Consider the following 17,715-nt stretch of genomic DNA (forward strand, 5'->3'; position numbering starts at 1 on the left):
TGGCCTGTCTCAGCTTTTGACATGGCTTCCTCACTAAGCTTAATCATCTCTAGCTTCTGATTTAAAGTGAGAGATATGTGACTCTTCCTTTCACTTGAACACTTAGAGGCCATTGTAGGGTTATTGATTGGCCGAATTTCAACATTGTTGTCTCAGGAAATAGGGAGGCCCAAGGAGAAGAAAAGAGATGGTGGAATGGCCAGTTGGTGGAGCAGTCAGAACACACACAGCATTTATGGAATAAGTTCGCTGTCTTGTATGGGTGCAGTTCATGGTGCCCCAGAACAATTACAATAGTTAACATCAAAGATCACTGACCACAGATCACCATAACAAACACAATAATAATGAAAAAGTTTGAAATATTGCAAGAATTACCAAAATGTGAGTATACAGAGACCTGAAGTGAATAAATGCTGTTGGAAAAATGGAACTGACAGACTTGCTCAACACAGGGTTGCCACAAAACTTCAATTTGTAAAAAACACAGTATCTGGGGCCTTTCCTGGTGGCACAGTGGTTGAGAATCTGCCTGCCAATTCAGGGGACATGGGTTCGGGCCCTGGCCTGGGAGGATCCCGCGTGCTGCGGAGCGGCTGGGCCCGTGAGCCGCAATTACTGAGCCTGCGTGTCTGGAGCCTGTGCTCCGCAGCAAGAGAGGCCGCGATGGTGGGAGGCCTGTGCACCGTGATGAGGAGTGGCCCCCGCTTGCCACAACTAGAGAAAGCCCTCGCACAGAAACGAAGACCCAACACAGCCAAAAATAAATAAATAATTAAAAAAAAAAAACACACAGTATCTGTGAAGCTCAATAAAATGAGATATGCCTGTAATGTCCTCTCTTTCTTGAATTTAATTACCTTTTAAATCCTACCTTTTTCACAAGGCCTACCAAACTTCTGTAGCAATGCAGTGCAAAGAGATACTTTTGATATCATGAAGCCAGTGGTTTGAGTTTTGACTTCAGATTTGCCCCAAATCCATGACTCCTCCTGGACTTGTTTGGTTCATTTTTGGTACCTTGCTAATATCAAAAAGATATTTCTAATATTTATACCACTTATTTTGATATTTGATCACATTCTACTATGTACCATTATTTGAATATTTTGTCTGCTAAGGTTTCTCTATCCAATTGGACTGTAGCTCCTTGAGGGCAAACACTAATGCTTAATTAGTAATAACACAGTAATTCAATGACTCAGGGGAAAAGTATCGATAACTGAACTTATTTACTCCTTTAAGCATCCACATGTTTTATTTTAACTACTATGGATAAAACATATTCTAAAATAGTCTTACTTTCTTAAACTGTACTTCTAAAAATCTCATACTATACCTAATAGTTTTATGCATATCAAGGACTCCAAATAACTCGTTTTAGAAGAAATATATTAAATAAATTCTGTATACCAATGCATATGATATACGCCAAGACTAAAGAGCAAATGAGAGGTATTACTCATTTTAGAAAAGAAAAATGCATTTAATAACTCTCCTCGGCTTACGCTTCCATTTCAAAATGCCAATATGCCAGGAATTCTTCCTCAATAACAAGTCATTAATAATCAATAATAAATTAAATTAGGTTTGGATTTTATAAAACTTGAATTCCAGGGAGTTCCCTGGTGGCCTACAGGTTAAGATTCCGGGCTTTCACTGCCGTGGCCCAGGTTCAATCCCTGGTTGGGGAATTGAGATCCCACAAGCCACATGGCATGGCCAAAAAACAAACAAACAAATAAGCAAGCAAACAAAAACTGAATTCCATTTTGGGAAGAAAGTCTTGGCCAAATCTTGCAATCCTAACACTGCTGATGAACAAAAATATATTGCTTTGATTCCTGAAAATATTGAACTGAGAAGTCAAAATACCTGATAATAGGCAACTTTAAATAAATTTATTACTATGAAGTAAGTTATTCATCAGTGTAAAGCAATGGTCCATGAGTATGACAAGAAAATGAGTGGAACGTTATTATTACTTCTTAGGAATTAATAATTTGTGATAATATAAACAGTAGGCATGAGACAATATACTATTTGACTATAATACACTAATATATGAAATTAAGTTACATTTTACCTGTTACCTAGTTTAAGTGCTAAGCTCCTTCTACAAGTCTAATGTCAAAACCGTGGGCTGGAAGGAAACATTCCACAGGCAATTAAATACAACCATTAAATGTACTAGATTTAGCGTCTTCTGGAATTCTAGGGAAGGGGACCCAGAGGATGAGGGTCCAGAATGGGAAGGACACTTAATTTTCATTGTATATTCCTGGTACTACTGAATTTTAAAAAACATGCATATATTACTTATTCCATTAAAATAGTTATTATTTAAAGGGAAGGAAAAAATTGTACAAAGAAAAAATTTATATCACATCCAAGGTGATAATCATAAAGCAGAAAAATCCTACATATGCTAAGATCTGTGATAATAGTTCAATATCAACAGAGTCACCTTGATATATTTAATCAGCAAACATGCAGTTCTCACTCTCACCTTCCAAAGTGAAGAACTATATACCGAATGAGATCACCCTGCTTTTCCATTTTGTTGTCTGTGACCATGGGCATCAATTTGTCATAGTACTTGGCAAGGTAGAAATGCCCATCCTCCCACTCTGGCAGGAACAAGGTCACATCCTGTAAAAGATAACAGAGAATACCCACTTAATAAAACCCCCCACTATGTTGGGAAGTAAAGTATGAATAGATAATTAGGGATCAAAAGTATGAGACCGACATCTAGGCAGAGCAAAGTCAAAGGCAGACTGACTCTGGTGTAAATAAGGAATAGCTACTTTCTTACAAAGGTTTTCTCAGGATAGCTGGTGGGTTCTGGTGGGTTGCCCACTGATCAACATGTCATGATAATTCGCTATACGGGGAAAAAAACTCCACTTACATTGCCACTTTATATGATACATCAAAATAATTTTCAGATGGATTAAGGTATTTCATGTATGTGTGTGCAGGTATATGTTTATTGTTTTAAAAAAAAACCTCAGAGAAAGAAGAGTATCAAATCTCTGAAGAGGACAGGACTTTAAAGGCATTCAAATATGGTTTAAGAAAGAAATCACATATCTTATTTTTCTCTAAGATCTATAAGATATTGCCCTCTCTCTCAACTCCTTTATAATCAGGCTTCTGAAAAGAATTCTCCAACTCATAGTCATTCCTCAAACTATTTCTTTTTGGTTCAGTAGACACCACTCCACTAAAGTAGCAACTTAAACAGACATACTTTCCAATTCTGATCTCACGTGAGTGAGCTCTCTTCAGCATGTTTCTGTTGTCCGTGCCATTTCTTCTTTGAATCACTTTCTTCCCTTTGCTTCTGTGAGGCCACAGTCTTCCAAGTTTTCTCCTACCTTTCTGGCCACTCCTACTCAGTCGCCTTTGTCATTTCCTTTCCCTTTCCCTTATATTTGTATATTGTGTGCGGTTTATTAATTTTTAATTATATTATTTGAAATGTGATGGAAAATACATAGAACAGCTGAGTAAAAAAATTTTTTTTAAATAAAGCTCTACTCTTAATTCAAGCAAATTTGAGAACACAGTTTAGACCAGGAACCTTAAAATGAGATCTTAAGTTTCCTCCAAATCTAATCCTAAAACCTTACAGGTACAAACCTGCTTGTGGGTAGAGGACAGAATGACATGATTAGATGTATGGAACAGATGCTAGATTCATGTGCCTAAAACCGGCCACAGGGACGAGGCTCCCAGTGTGCTTTTCCCATCTAGTCACAGGAGAAGCAAAGGGAATGAAGGAAAATACTAATTAAGATTGCTCTAAAAAGATATTTTCAATCTGGTTTCATCATCTATCTCCCTTCCTTTCCTTTCTTCCTCCCTCCCTCCCTCCCTCCCTCCTTCCTTCCTGGTTTAAGTTAAAACTTTATTTTGGAAAATAAAATTTACATACAGAAAGATAAATCTTATACACAAAGCTTGCTCAATTATCACAAAGTGATTACACCTACATAAGAACTCCAGAAACACGAGCCTCCCACTTTGCCCTCCAAAACACTACTCCCTTCGTTTTCCTCCCAAATAACCACTACTACAGATTAAATATTTGTGTGTTGTCCCCCCTCCCCCCTCGCCCAATTCATATGTTGAAGCCTAATCCCCAATGTGATGGTATGTGGAGGTGGGGCCTTTGGGAGGTGATTAGGTCACAAGTGTGGAACCCTCATGAATAAGATTAGTGCCCTTATAAAAGAGGCCCCAGGGACCTCCCTTGCCTCTTCTGCCATGTGAGGTTATAAGGAGAAGATGGCTGTCTATGTAAGCAGGCCCTCACCAGACTGAATCTGCTAGCACCTTAATTCTGGACTTCCCAGCCTCCAGAACTGTGAGAAATAAACGTTGCTTAAGCTACCCAGTATATGGTATGTTTATTATAGCAGTGCAAATGGACTAAAAACAACCACTATCTCCATTTCTGATACAATAATTTTGTTTTGCTCATTTCTGAACTTTATATAAATGGAATCATACTACATGTATGATTTTTTCATATGACTTTTTTTATTCAACATTAAGTTTGGGAGAACCATTCAAGTTGTTGGATGTAACTTTGGTTTGTTGGTTTTCATTGCTATACATACAGTATTCCATTATAGGGATATGTTATAATTCGTTTATCCATTCTATAATTGATTGACATTTCTACTTCCAGTTTAAAATCTACAAATAACGTTGGTATAAACATTTTTGTATATGTTCTATGGAGACGTGTTGAGCATTGGTAAAGTGGCTGTCACAGTATTATCACCTTTAGGAGAAAACACCAAACTGTTTTCCAAAATGATTGTAATAACTTATACTTCCAGCAGCACTGTATGAGCGTCTAAATGCTCTATAGCCTTGCTAACACTTGAAAATATCAATCTTTTAAATTTTAACCATTCTTGTAGGTATATAGTGTTAGCTCATAATACTTTTCTTTAAACTGAATGGCAGTTGATTTATAATATTGTATTAATTTCATCATAATACTTTTTAAATTTGCATCTATTCCTGTCTACTACAGTGAACATATTTTCTTTTTGCTTTTTTTGGGTCATTTATATATATCCTTCTGTTAAGTCTTCTATTCAATTTTAAAATTGAGTTGTCTGTATTTTTCTTATTGACTTTTAAGAGTTCTTATTATATTCTGGATATAAGCCTCATCATTATGTATTGCAAATATCTTGTAATCTATCGCTTACCTTTACATTCTTTTTAAAAGTATTTATTAAAAAATACATTCTTTTAATTTTTTAAGTAAAAAATAAAAGCTGACGTACAATATCATGTTAGTTTCAGGTGTACTACATAATGATTTGACATTTGCATACACTATAAAATGATCACCATGATAAGTCTAGTAACCACCTGTCCCCAGCCATCCATTCTTATTTTATTATTTTGTATCTTCTATATTCTATGTTTTTAATTTTTTTTCAGTTCCTTTTCTAACTCCTTGAGATGGATTCTTAGCTTATTAATTTTGAGCCTTTATTTTCTTCTAACATATGTAAATAATATTTCAAATTCCCTGTAAGAATGGCTTTAGCTGAATCCAAGTTTTGCTACGTCATATTTTTATTATCATTCAGTTCAAAGTAATTTTAATTTCCATTAAGTTTTTTAACTTCCATTTAGTTTTTTAATTTCCATTGCAATTTTTTCTTTGACCCACGGGTTACTGAGAAGTATCTCTTTTCTAACACCATCTATGTAAGGCTTAATACCTAGTAAGGAAGGTATACACTGTGTTTGTTCAAAAATTTTCAGGCCAGGCTGTGGTTAACTTTGGGAAGGAGGATGAAAGGGTGAGTTCTAAAGCATTAATAACATTCTACTTCTTGACATGGGTGGTGGTTTCATGACTATATTTATTTTGTGATAATTCCTCCAACTATATACTTACGTTATATATTCACTAAAAAGTCAAAAAAGCTTCCTGGCTATTTTTATACATGTGCTCTTCCCATATGGACTTTAAAATAATTTTATCTATTTTCAAAAACAACAAAAAAAGTGAATTTCTAACTGAAATTGCATTGTACATTCACTTACCTTATATTTTTTCATAACTGCATTGCTTTCAAAGTTAGCTGTTTCTTCCATAAAACGGCCCACTAGTAGCATAGCTCGACCATGGATTAACATGTTCTTACTTTCGGTTGGGGTTTTATTTTCAGGAAAACATAACTCAACACCCTTCTGAAGAACAATTAGTGCCTGGTGAACATCACCCTGAAAGAAAAAAGGCAACAACAAGCCTTTTAATTTAAGAACATATTTCCATTTTCTGAAAAGCAAATAAAATTGTTAGAATTTAAAGTTCATAAGATATTTTATGTATAAATCTATTTGTAATTTCATGTTCACCTCTCATTTTCCTCCTATGAAAGTAAAATCCTAAAAAGGAATCATTGCTTCATTTCATATAGAACTCCTACATTCATTCATTCACTTGTTTTTTACAGTCAGTCAAAGTGCAGGGAACTGAAGATATATGTAGATGATTAGGGATAAACAAACATAAATATGTCAAAATCTCTGGCTTAAGAAAGTTCACAGTCAAGTGAGGAAATAAACTATAAAACAACAACACAATGTGCTAAGTGTTATTAACAGAAGAATATACATGCCTATTATGTAGGAAAGAGAAGACAGTCTGCTAAATCTACCTGAAGATATAGGAAAATGGAGTTGACCAGTGGTCAGGCAAAGTAATCACATGAGGAAAATCTAAATTAGGTCTTAAAAAATGAGTAGAAATTTTCCTGGCAATGAATTCAGTGAAGGACACTCTTGGTAGAAGGAATAATAACTTTAATTGAGAAAAAGGCAAGTAGTCTGGTTTTAGCTGAAGATTAAAGGGTTTGTGAGATAAAGGGTTTGTGAAGACTAAAGGATTTGTGAAGACTAAAGGGTTTGTGACAACTGAACCTGAAGAGGTAGGCTGAGACTCGATGAGAAAGGGCCTTGTGTACTTTCTAGAGTTCTGACTTAATCCTAAAGCCATGAAGAATACTTTGAAGGATTTTAACTGGGGGAGTGACATGATTCAGTGTGCATTTTAGGAAGATGACAGACTGCAGTAATGAACACCAAGACATGGTGAGACCTCAAAAAAAACTGTTAATATTGCCAGAGGGTGTAAATGCTAAGGGCATGAAGGAAAGCAGCAAAGATAAATAAGAGGGAGAGGATTCAAAAGATATTTCTACGGTCAATTTAGTCTCCAACTTGATATGGAAAGTGAGGGAGAGGAAGAAGTTCAAGATGATGCCCAGATTACTGTCATAAATGAGAGGATGTGATAGAGTCCTACTCAGAAAAATAAGGAATATGGGAGGAGAAACAGACAGTGAATTTCACTGATGAATTGCATTTTGAGCATACTGAATTTAAGGTATTACAATACATACATGTTCTAGCACTAGCTCTGAAAATGACCTGACTAATGCAGGCTGAATTATTACCTTCATCTCCCATCCAGGAAACATCTCCTCCCCTGTCTTTTCTTAGCCACCATAAAAGTTGGTTTAATCACAGATGGCACCAACTCTAGTTGCTAACTGTCAATTTCAGAACATGCTATGCCTACTACTAATTCTAGACGGGTGGCAAGCATGAGGAGATATGAAAGTAAGAGTCCTTTAAATCTGTGGCATGAGTTTTTCAAGGAGTTTGTATATTTTAAAAGCCCCCTTCTTATAACTGTAGCTTTAATCTGAGGATTGCTGAGGACGTTTGTTCTGAAGCTAAGCCCTTTCTGACAGGCTAGATTAGAAGTGGATCTTTACAGCAACAGTGGCAAGTCTACACAAAACTAATTATCTGCCAAGAATGTAATAAGGACAGTGTTATGTTCACCTAAACATTTCTTGAGTGCACTCATGTATGTATATATATAGAGAGAAGGTAAAAACAAAGTAAAAATTGGTCATTTCCCTCAAGAAAAAAATGGAAGACAGATGAAAACAGAAAGAACTGCACTTTCAGTCTTGAAACGGGAAAATATTTGGGGACTTCAGGATAGAAGGAAGTTTCTTCCAGATGATGGTAGGTAAATGATGCAGAAAGGTGACAGAAAAAGAAGGTTCTGAATTTAGATTAGGGATCTAATCTCTGTCATGCCTCTGTAGGAAGTACCTATGATGGAAGTACATACGATGACGTCCCCTTGGCCATTACCTTGGACCACAGCCACTTTGCCCTTTCCACATACAGTTCAGCAAGTCGTGATTCTCCAGCATTAAGGAGAGCATTGTAGGCTGTCTGGTGGTGACCAGCCTTTCGAGCTACTCTGGCACTCTGTAGCCAGCATTCTCCAACCATTTCCTTGTAATCTGGTCTAAAGGAATGTGACAAAATGGTGGGGAAAGAGCATTTTTAAGTATATTCAACAGCTTAATTAAAATATCTCTTCCCAACATGGAACCTTCTCAATATATCTTTTCAAAGGAATCAAAGAATATTTATTTGTTAAAAAACTAATTTTAATTTTCTTAGAGTTCTCCATTGTTATCAGTTACAAGCCTATGAAGACCTTACAATTGACTTATATCTGTACCTCCCCCAGATACGTTTTCAACATTAAAAAAATGATATATTGCACATAAAAGTAATTTTTAAGTTCTAGGCTCATTTCAACTATATAGTGTAGACTTGACAATTGACAATAGAAAAATACAGATTCAGAGAGAAAATTAGGAAAGATAAATATTCCCAAGTAATATGCAAATATAATACTAAATTCACAATAACTGACATGCAAAAAAAAGTGTGTAAAACCTTTTGTTGAGGCTTAATAAAGCTCTCCGGAGAGCCAGTATGGGCTCCTTTGCTCTGTAGGAATTCTGGGTCATTTCCAGTCGAGCTACCCAATTTAGTGAATCTTCTTGAGCACTTTCACCTGGAGACTGGTGAAAAAGTGGTTTGACGCTATGCTCCAACTCACACAACATGTGCAATCTGAAGACAGATAGAGCCTATGTTAATATGTTATCATATTCAACCATATTAATCTGATATATAAAGCATGTACTTTAAATTAACCATGAAGAATATGAAATGTGCAGTTTTCTTTGGAAGAACTTTAACGAATATATATTCTTGGTATATAAACAGTAACATTTATAACTTTTCAAATTGGGTATAAACACTAATTTATGTTGATTTGAATAGTTAGCGCTTTGCTATGATCCCTAGACCCCTCTAATTAAATTGGAGAAGGGTATATAAAACTAAATTCAAATGTGTGAAAGCCAGACTTTACCACCTGTATAAAGATGAAAGAAAATATAAATCAATGTAAATATTTGTATATATTGCTGGTGCTATTGTAAGAGGACCTGGCATAGTAGATGCCAGTAAAAAATTGTGAAATGAATGCAATTTTAATTGGTTTTTTTTTTCCTAAGGCTGATGGAAACATTTGTGATACATTCAAATTAGCTTTTTCCCATGTCTATAACCCAGTGTTCAAGCATGCAGTTGAGTAGCTACAGAACTGAATTAATCCCAGTGGTCCAATCTCTGGTTTCATTAAGCTGTTACCAAAGGGGCTGATACAAAATATAATTTAAAAAATAGCATATTTTTCTTTTTAATTTACTGTTGTTCAATTACAACATATATTTTATTCTTTTCTTCAGGTAAATTAACAGACCTAAAACGTTTTCCATCATTTTCTTCCTTCTCTCTAAAAATTAATATTACTTGTAATATTAATATTACTTGTGAGTAATGTAATACCTACATTTGAGGGGGAGTGGAAAATGTCAAATGCATTTCTCAAAGAGAAACAGGAAAGGGAACCAACAAGTACTGAGCACCAATGTGCCAGGCAGAGTAGACGTCTAGTTATTTAGGTTATATAGAAAATAAACTATGACATTACAATAAGACAAATGTAAGATATTTTTGCTATTTTTTAGAAGTCTCATAATTGCCTTTCTAATTAAAAGGATGTATGTTAGAACATTTTTAAAAAACTATAGATAGGGTGATTGTGAGGTAAAAAAATGAAAAGAGCCATTTTGTGAGCTCTGCGTAACACCAAACACACTATCACTTATTTAGCAAGCACAAAATTCCAAGCCTGTCATATGACACCTACAGACCAGGAATATAAAAATGGAAACCTCAAAATACCTCACAATATATTCATATCCGCGTTGGTAAGAGCCTCTTTCAAAGCTTGCAGCTGAAAGAGGTACAATTTGTTCTGCTCTCACTAGTTTCAATGTGTCATAAAAAGCTGTGATATCTTTTTTTTTAGCTGATAATAATAACTGTCCCAGTCTGACACTCCATGTTGTAGATTTCCCATCTGAAAAACAAATGAAGAGTCAAGGCATGCCATGATAGCTGGATCCCAGAACAAGCTTTATTTCATTTGATAAAATGGTCAACAGAAATCTGGAACAGATGGTTTCATTCCACTTTGAACTTAAACAAGGCAATCATAAAACAAGCTGAGAGAATAATTACCAATGTTGCTTAGCTACTTAAGTCTAAATATTTATGGCATATTAAAACTGCTTATATTTTAAGAAGTAATTTTACCTGCTGCCAAATAGTTTTCTACCAAATCCCACTGTGACAATTTCCAAGCTGCTTCCACTCTGTATGTGTTTAATTCATCTGTCCATTCAGACCTGTTAAAAGAAACCCGTACCACTTAAACATTTATTTAAAGTGGCATTTAGAGATTTTTTCATTGGTTTAGATACTCTATTTATTGTAGTTATTTATTGCTCTATTCATTGTATTTGTATTGTATTGTATTTTGTATGTAGGTACAAAATAATTCTCTCTATCCAAAACAATCCCCCAAATTTTAATGTTTCCAGTCCCCCAAAACATTTTTTTCAATAATTACTTCTGATACAGCCATTTAAAAATGCCATTTTTTTGGACAAATTTGCCATACATTAGAGCAGAATTAATGCCTGGATAATTACAAAGAGCAGTTGTAAAATGAGCTGCACGCTTAACTTGAACAAAGAGCAGGGAGAAAAAAGAGCCAACTGAACTTACACGCGTTCAGAGGTAAGCAATTCTAATAACTTGGTATTTTGAATTAAATTTAAGACAAAAAACATAGAAGCTGGTGGGGTAGGTTGAGCACTGGGGTACATAGGACACTCAATAATAAAGGCATAACAATGTTACAAATTATGTTTCAATAGTATGACAAATGATACAAAATTAGCTACATAAAATACATAACTATTCTTAAATTATTTTCAGTTACTTTAAAATTGGGGTTTTTAAAAGCAGCATTATATAGGTAATTATTTTTTCTAAGTATCCTACTTATGTGACACTAAGATGGCTAGTGATGTTTAGATCATGACTGTATAGAAGAAGCTATACTTCCCCATGTTTCTTCTTTATTAAATCATATCATTTGAATACCTGCTATATGCTAGACCCTCAGCTAGGCACATTTTTCTATTTAATTACCTAATAATACCAAAGGTACACATACTATAAATAAGGTAACAGACTCAGGGAGGCTGGGATCAATGCCCTTAAAAGCCCTCCTTGTTCTTTCTGTAGTAAAAACACATAAAACATAACAAATGAGTCAATTAAAAAAAACTAAAGTAGTAGCATGAATATCGAATATTCTCTAATGTCTAAATACCACCAAGAACAATTTAGAACAAAGCTAAAAGAAATACAATAGAAATATAATTTTCAAAAGTCCAACTCTGAATAACTTCACTAGCTTATCACTCGATGCCAAAGTATCAAAATTTTAGGATACAAATCTGAGTAGAATTAGCAGAAGTTGCTCTCCAGAGGGGATATATCACACCAAGAAGTACCAAATGGCAATGAGGATCAGGCTGTGAGAACTTACTTCCATAAATGTATTAAAAAAATGATTGTGTAGGTTAAGCACAGTCAATAATTTTGGAGAAATATTTGTTTAAATGCAAATATTCTCCCCAAGGAAAACTCATCCCCTCAATGACCATTTGCTTCAATGATACAGTATCCTTCATTGAATATTGAAACTTGCCTTTTCACAATCCAACGATCAGGAGGCTCTATGTATCCCAGATCCAAAGAGAAGACTGTGCAGTGTGCATCATAAGGAAACATGACACCTTGGCTTGAGCCAAAACAAACTTTCCCAAATTTCTGCAACCCCTTTATTCATAAGGTCTCTCAATTAATCTGGAGAAACATATCTAAAACATATAACGAATCTTTCCTTGCTTCTGTAAAGCTTCTTTCATCGTTTCGTAAATCCACTAACCATTCTCTACTCCCAGACACTGTAGAACAGTGGTCTTTAAAATCACAGTTTGGAATTTATAGAAACTGTACTTAGAAGAGCTGTTTTCAGCGCGAACTAACTAAAAACAGTGGCCTGTGCTCTTTGGCAAACTAAGATCCCATCCCTTTTGATCAGATCTCTCTGTCCAGAAAAGTCAATTGGGGTCTGGTAAATACATTAAGGAGTAAGGCTTTTAGCTTGCAGAGCAAGGCAGCTTCAAGAGCACAACCAACCTCCCTAGTAATTCTCTAAACTAGAAGAACCATGCATGTCTTAATCTCTGCCACATGTAAGTACTTTTTGGGGGGGTATCATTTGGTTTGCTACAAGAAACCCATTTTCTTTAGGAAAGGAAGGCTGCTTTCATTTTTATTAGTCTTTTAGGAGAAAATCAACCCACACATTCTAGAGTGGTATTCCTTAGTTCAGTCACAAAGTTCCCCTCTCCCCAGCACAGAAAATAACTGGTGCTGATAATGTAGGCAGAGCTTAGATATCTTCTGGAAATACTAATATGAGCTTCACCAATAGTAGGTGAAGTCTTGCAGGTTCCTGTCATAAAGCAAATTTAATTCAAGGATGACTCTTTGCATAGAAGATAAGCTGTTAAGTGCTAGATTGACTTAAGAGACAGTAGGAAAAATTATTTTTTGGTGTTTATCTCCAACACCATGAAAACAAAAAAGATTTCATTACTTTAGTAAACATTACTTCAACCCAATTAATTAAAAATTTCCCATTCCAAACCAACAACAAAAGAAAATCATTTTTTAAAAAACATTACCTGTTAGCATGCACTCCATTCACCTGAGTGATTACAGTAGACAGCTGACCAAGACCTAACATGGACTTCACTACGCCATGATAGTGAATGATCTGGAAATTTAAAAGTATTTAAAATAGCAACTGTTACTTCAAATACATCTTCGGAACCAAAAAGTGTTTAACTGATATTCATTAAAAAATGCTATTTACCTCACTGAGCCTACCTTTCTTAGTTTAACAACTGACTTGCTTGGCTATATGGCAGAGCCCTCTACCGATGTCCTAAACACATCTGAATTTTTTTTTTTTTAATGGAGACAACCTACAAAAAACCTCAGATTGCATTTATTATCTTTTCCAGATATGGTCTGATTTTTGGTTCAGATCAAATATAAAAGTAACAAGTACTCCTTAATACTTTGTTTAAAGATTATTTGTCATATAATTTCTCATGTAAAAATTAAAACTCAAACGTCACAATATTATTAATATCGATTTTGGGCTTTAGTAACTGAAAAGTTAGATAGGATTGTGAAATATTCTTTAAAATTGAAAACAAGCCTGTGAAAAATAAAGGCCCTATACACTGAACTTCTGAGAAAATGAACGTCAATTATGACAAAAAGGAATACCCTGAGATGAGAGAGGATCTAAGCCAAGATTATAAATCAGTGATTCTAAACCCCTTTCCTGTTCCAACATACATGAGATATGCAACGTCCCCCCGTTAGCAACTGTAGCTCAGTGATTCTAAGGGACCATTTCAGAGATTCCCAGATGGTGATAGGGGCATGTGTAATCTGAAAAAGTTTCTTAGGCTGCAAAGAATCACTATTATTATTAAAAATTGATGCAAGTCTTATACTTTTAATAGCAAACTAAAATTATATCAATTTTAGAGTAATGGAACATAGAGTTTAATGTAAGTATACTTCACAGTAAATCTCATTTATTTGGGAGATTAGTAAGGTCACAGAAATTTGGTATTGGAAGGGATCTCTGAGATCCTCTAGCATGTCTCTATTTTTATCAATCAGGAAACTCAAGTTCAGAGATGGTTAAATATTTTCCAGACACACTGTGACACTGGTAGAGACAGTATTGAAATTAAGGTTTCCAAAGTTCCTAGTTCAGAGTTCTTTTTGTTACATTGCCTTTCATTTATCTCTTACCTGGTCTGGTTCTAACTGAATAGCCCTGTCATAACAAGCAGTGGCATCCCTCAGTAAGCCGATGCTTTCATGTTCAAGGATCTGTTCTTTTAGAGATGGTTCTGCCTTTCGAATTGCGCTTACTCCAGCCACTCCATCTGGTTCATGCATAGCAGCATACAATTTCTTTGTTCAATCATTAAAAAACAATCAAGGGAGGAAAAAAACACAACTGGAAATAAAACTATAAAGCCACCAGTTTATGTAAAAAAAAAATAAGAATTATTTTCTCAAAGCAACAATATGTATTTGTTTCAAGATAGATTCACAGTGAAACTGCAAACTTATTTCCAGGCATTCTGTTCCACTTAAATATGCTCATATTCCACTTAAATACAAATCTATACTAGTAACTGTTATTGATAATGAGAGCTGTAAAGAACCTCAAAGTCCTGAACTCTTTTAAAAATCCAATATATAATAAATTCTGTTGAGTATAGTTTATAAGTATTTTATTGCATTTTAAAACTTAAAAACATTTTAAACAAGCATTTTAATATATTCATATTGAGATGCTTTCAAGAAACACAAGACACTAAATCTGGGTTCAAAGGAAATATTCAGGCTGAAGATAAAAATCTGGGAGCAATTAGCACAAAGATGGCAGGGGAAAGGATGAAATGATTTAGGAAATGAATAGAGGGAGAGAAGAAAAGAGGACTGGGGAAGGACATCAGAGTACTTGTATATTTATAGACAAGGAAGAACTAACAAATGAAACTGAGAGGAGAAACCAGAGTAGTTTGAAGAAACCTGGAGAATGTGGTATCCCAGAAGTTGTGAGAGAAAAGAAAATACCTTAATAAAGAAGTGGTCAAATGATGCCATGAGGTTAAGAAAATGAGGACCGGGAAGCATTTATTGGATTTGGTAACATGGAGGCCACCAATTTTCTTAGCAAGAGTAGAGTCAGTGTAATGGAGAAAGAACTCTTGTTGGAATGGGCAAAGAGTAAATGGGAAGTAAAGAAGGAATACAGAGAAGATGGGCAATTCTTTTAAAAACCGACTGTGAAAGGAAACAGAAAGATGGGAAGTATCTGAAGAAGATACTGTAAGATCAAGGGAATCATAAAAACTTAAGATAGGCAACACCAGAGCATGTCTATATGCTCTATGTACTCTGGTTGAGAAAGAAAAATTAATGATATTGGAGAAAGCAGGAATATCTGAAGGATTGAAATCAAGAACAAAAGTAGAAGAACTGAATTTTGGCAGGAAGGGATCCTTCCTTAGGAACAAGAGAAGCTAAGAAAGAGAATATGGTACAGAAGCCAATGTATTTTCGGATTTGGTAGACATCTGGCTTCTACTTTCCTAATGAACAATGAAGCAAGATCATCTGTTGAGAGTAAGTAAGGTGGAAGCAGAGAAATGAAGAGAAGGTAAAAAATAGTCATCCTGAAGAGTGAGAAAGTAGTCTTTACTAGAGAAACAGAATGACTGAAGGCAGTGTTAAAGAGTCCCACTGATGTTTGAGATTATGAATTGAAAGGAAAACCAGTTAGAAATCCATTGTGTGATTTTTCTCCAGTGATGTTCAGCTGCTTACATGCAGACACTGGGAAAGCAGATGGGTGAGTTTATCCAGGACTGGAGTCTTACAAAGTGAATACAACACAGAGGGAGAAAGATGAGAGAGCTGAACATCCTTGTAAAGGAATGACTTTAACAATGAACAAGAGACTCAGAGCTAGACAAGGAAGAAAAAGACAGGAGAGGGCTAATCACCCAAAGACTACAAGCTACTCATTTTCCAGTTCTCTCACCACACTCTGCTTTTTGACCTGAAAAGAAGCCCAACAATCTTGATCTCTTATTTAATCCAGCGTATTAGGCCCACTGGCCCTTACTTTCTTTTCTTCCCTACACAGTCATAGGATTATCGTCTAAACCAATAAAATGAACAATCTAAACACAAAAGACTGGCAATATTAAATGTCATTATTAAGTTCACTATATGAATATCAAACCTGTAAAAATCCAAGATGCTCTTGAATATTTTGCTTCTTTTCTGTAATAAATGATTCAAAGTGCATTACAGCTCGTGTGTATGCTTTGGAGCGAAAGGACGCTACTGCCAGAGTATCCTGAGGTATGAGGTCTAGAAAACGAGTTACACTCTGATAGTCTTCATAATCCACAGTAGGTACTAGATTATAAAAAGATAATTGAGTAATTAAAGACTGAGAAGATGAAATTTTAAAAGTATCCATTTAAATTTCAATTTATATATTTTTAATTTATTTCATGAAATAAATTAATCTAAATGTATTAGGGTATCTTATTTAGAATGTAACTACCAACAAGAAGATTGCTCAGAAGACTCCTGCTCCAACAGCACCATTATGACTTATCTTGCCTTGAACAGTCATTTAACTTATTTGAGCTTCTGTTTCCTCATCTATAAAAGGGAAATATTAGTATCTGTCTTGCCTTACTTACAATGTTGTTGTGACAATTAAATGTAAATTTATATTAAATGTTGAGGAGATATAAAGATGATACAAAAGATACAAAAATGAGTTATTTATTATTAATAACTATAAAAACACTGATAAAGTATAGCTATTAGTAGGGAAAAAGCAGAATTATAGAAATATCTTTCTTTTTAATTTTAAAGTTTAGAATTCTTTGATAACAATCTATTTTTTTCCTGTGTTGCTATATATACAATATTAACTAATACAATGGAAATAAAAAGTAAAAGTACCTTTCAAGTAAAATCACAAATACTTTAAAATGGTAATTTTTTTAAAGAGTCTAAGAAAAGACCTAACTGAGAAACTTCTGGACTATCCAGTTTAAGAATTCTTATTTAAAACTTATAAATTTTAATAATGACTCATAACAGCATGTAGAAAACAGGAAACAAATAAATTTCATAATCAAGATAGTAAATTTAAAAGAAATTATATTTAAAATAAATTCTTTACTTCCATCAAAATTTGTAAATCATTTCAAATTATGAGAAATGTTAAAGTATTGTACTTTTGAAACATTACAAATGTTACTCTTAAAAGCTAGAATTTTCATTACTATGTTAGTAAGAAACAGTAATAACGGAGTTCGCGTTTGGTTTTTTGGTTATCATTTTCACATGCAGAAACAGAAACAAACATTTAATTGTTGAAATAATGTAAAATATATCAATAATTAGTCTTATTGCAGAGAAAAACATTCCCCTAAACATAATTATTTGCAAGTCCAAAAAATCTTAGAAAAATAACAAACTGTTGTGCTTAACAACAGGAATGTATGTGCTTCCACAGACACAGGAACAAGAGGGAGATGCTCACAAACTGAGAACTTGGTGTAAGTGAAGGCCTCTTTAAGGGTCTTAGTCAGTTTTTCCAATTAGCCTCGAAGCTTTGGGGGAAAATCATGTGATCCCACTAAAATGGCTAAAGTATAC

The 17,715-nt window shown here is 34.5% G+C and overlaps 1 protein-coding gene across 3 annotated transcripts in view; it reads right to left on the reverse strand.

The window, feature by feature from the left end:
• The window catches only part of ATR (ATR serine/threonine kinase), a 106,853-nt gene that overhangs the window by 26,987 nt on the left and 62,151 nt on the right, over positions 1–17,715 (reverse strand). For all 3 annotated transcript variants that reach the window (XM_057545798.1, XM_007188080.2, XM_057545799.1), the window contains exons 28-36: positions 16,274–16,452; positions 14,263–14,427; positions 13,110–13,201; positions 10,597–10,688; positions 10,183–10,360; positions 8,821–9,000; positions 8,221–8,380; positions 6,091–6,270; positions 2,510–2,652 (exon numbers count right to left, since the gene is read on the reverse strand). In XM_057545798.1, coding sequence (XP_057401781.1) covers positions 2,510–2,652; positions 6,091–6,270; positions 8,221–8,380; positions 8,821–9,000; positions 10,183–10,360; positions 10,597–10,688; positions 13,110–13,201; positions 14,263–14,427; positions 16,274–16,452 — 1,369 coding nt within the window. The remainder of the gene's footprint in view (positions 1–2,509; positions 2,653–6,090; positions 6,271–8,220; positions 8,381–8,820; positions 9,001–10,182; positions 10,361–10,596; positions 10,689–13,109; positions 13,202–14,262; positions 14,428–16,273; positions 16,453–17,715) is intronic.

The sequence above is a fragment of the Balaenoptera acutorostrata genome, chromosome 4 (assembly GCF_949987535.1).
Source record: "Balaenoptera acutorostrata chromosome 4, mBalAcu1.1, whole genome shotgun sequence".
Lineage (NCBI taxonomy): Eukaryota > Metazoa > Chordata > Mammalia > Artiodactyla > Balaenopteridae > Balaenoptera > Balaenoptera acutorostrata.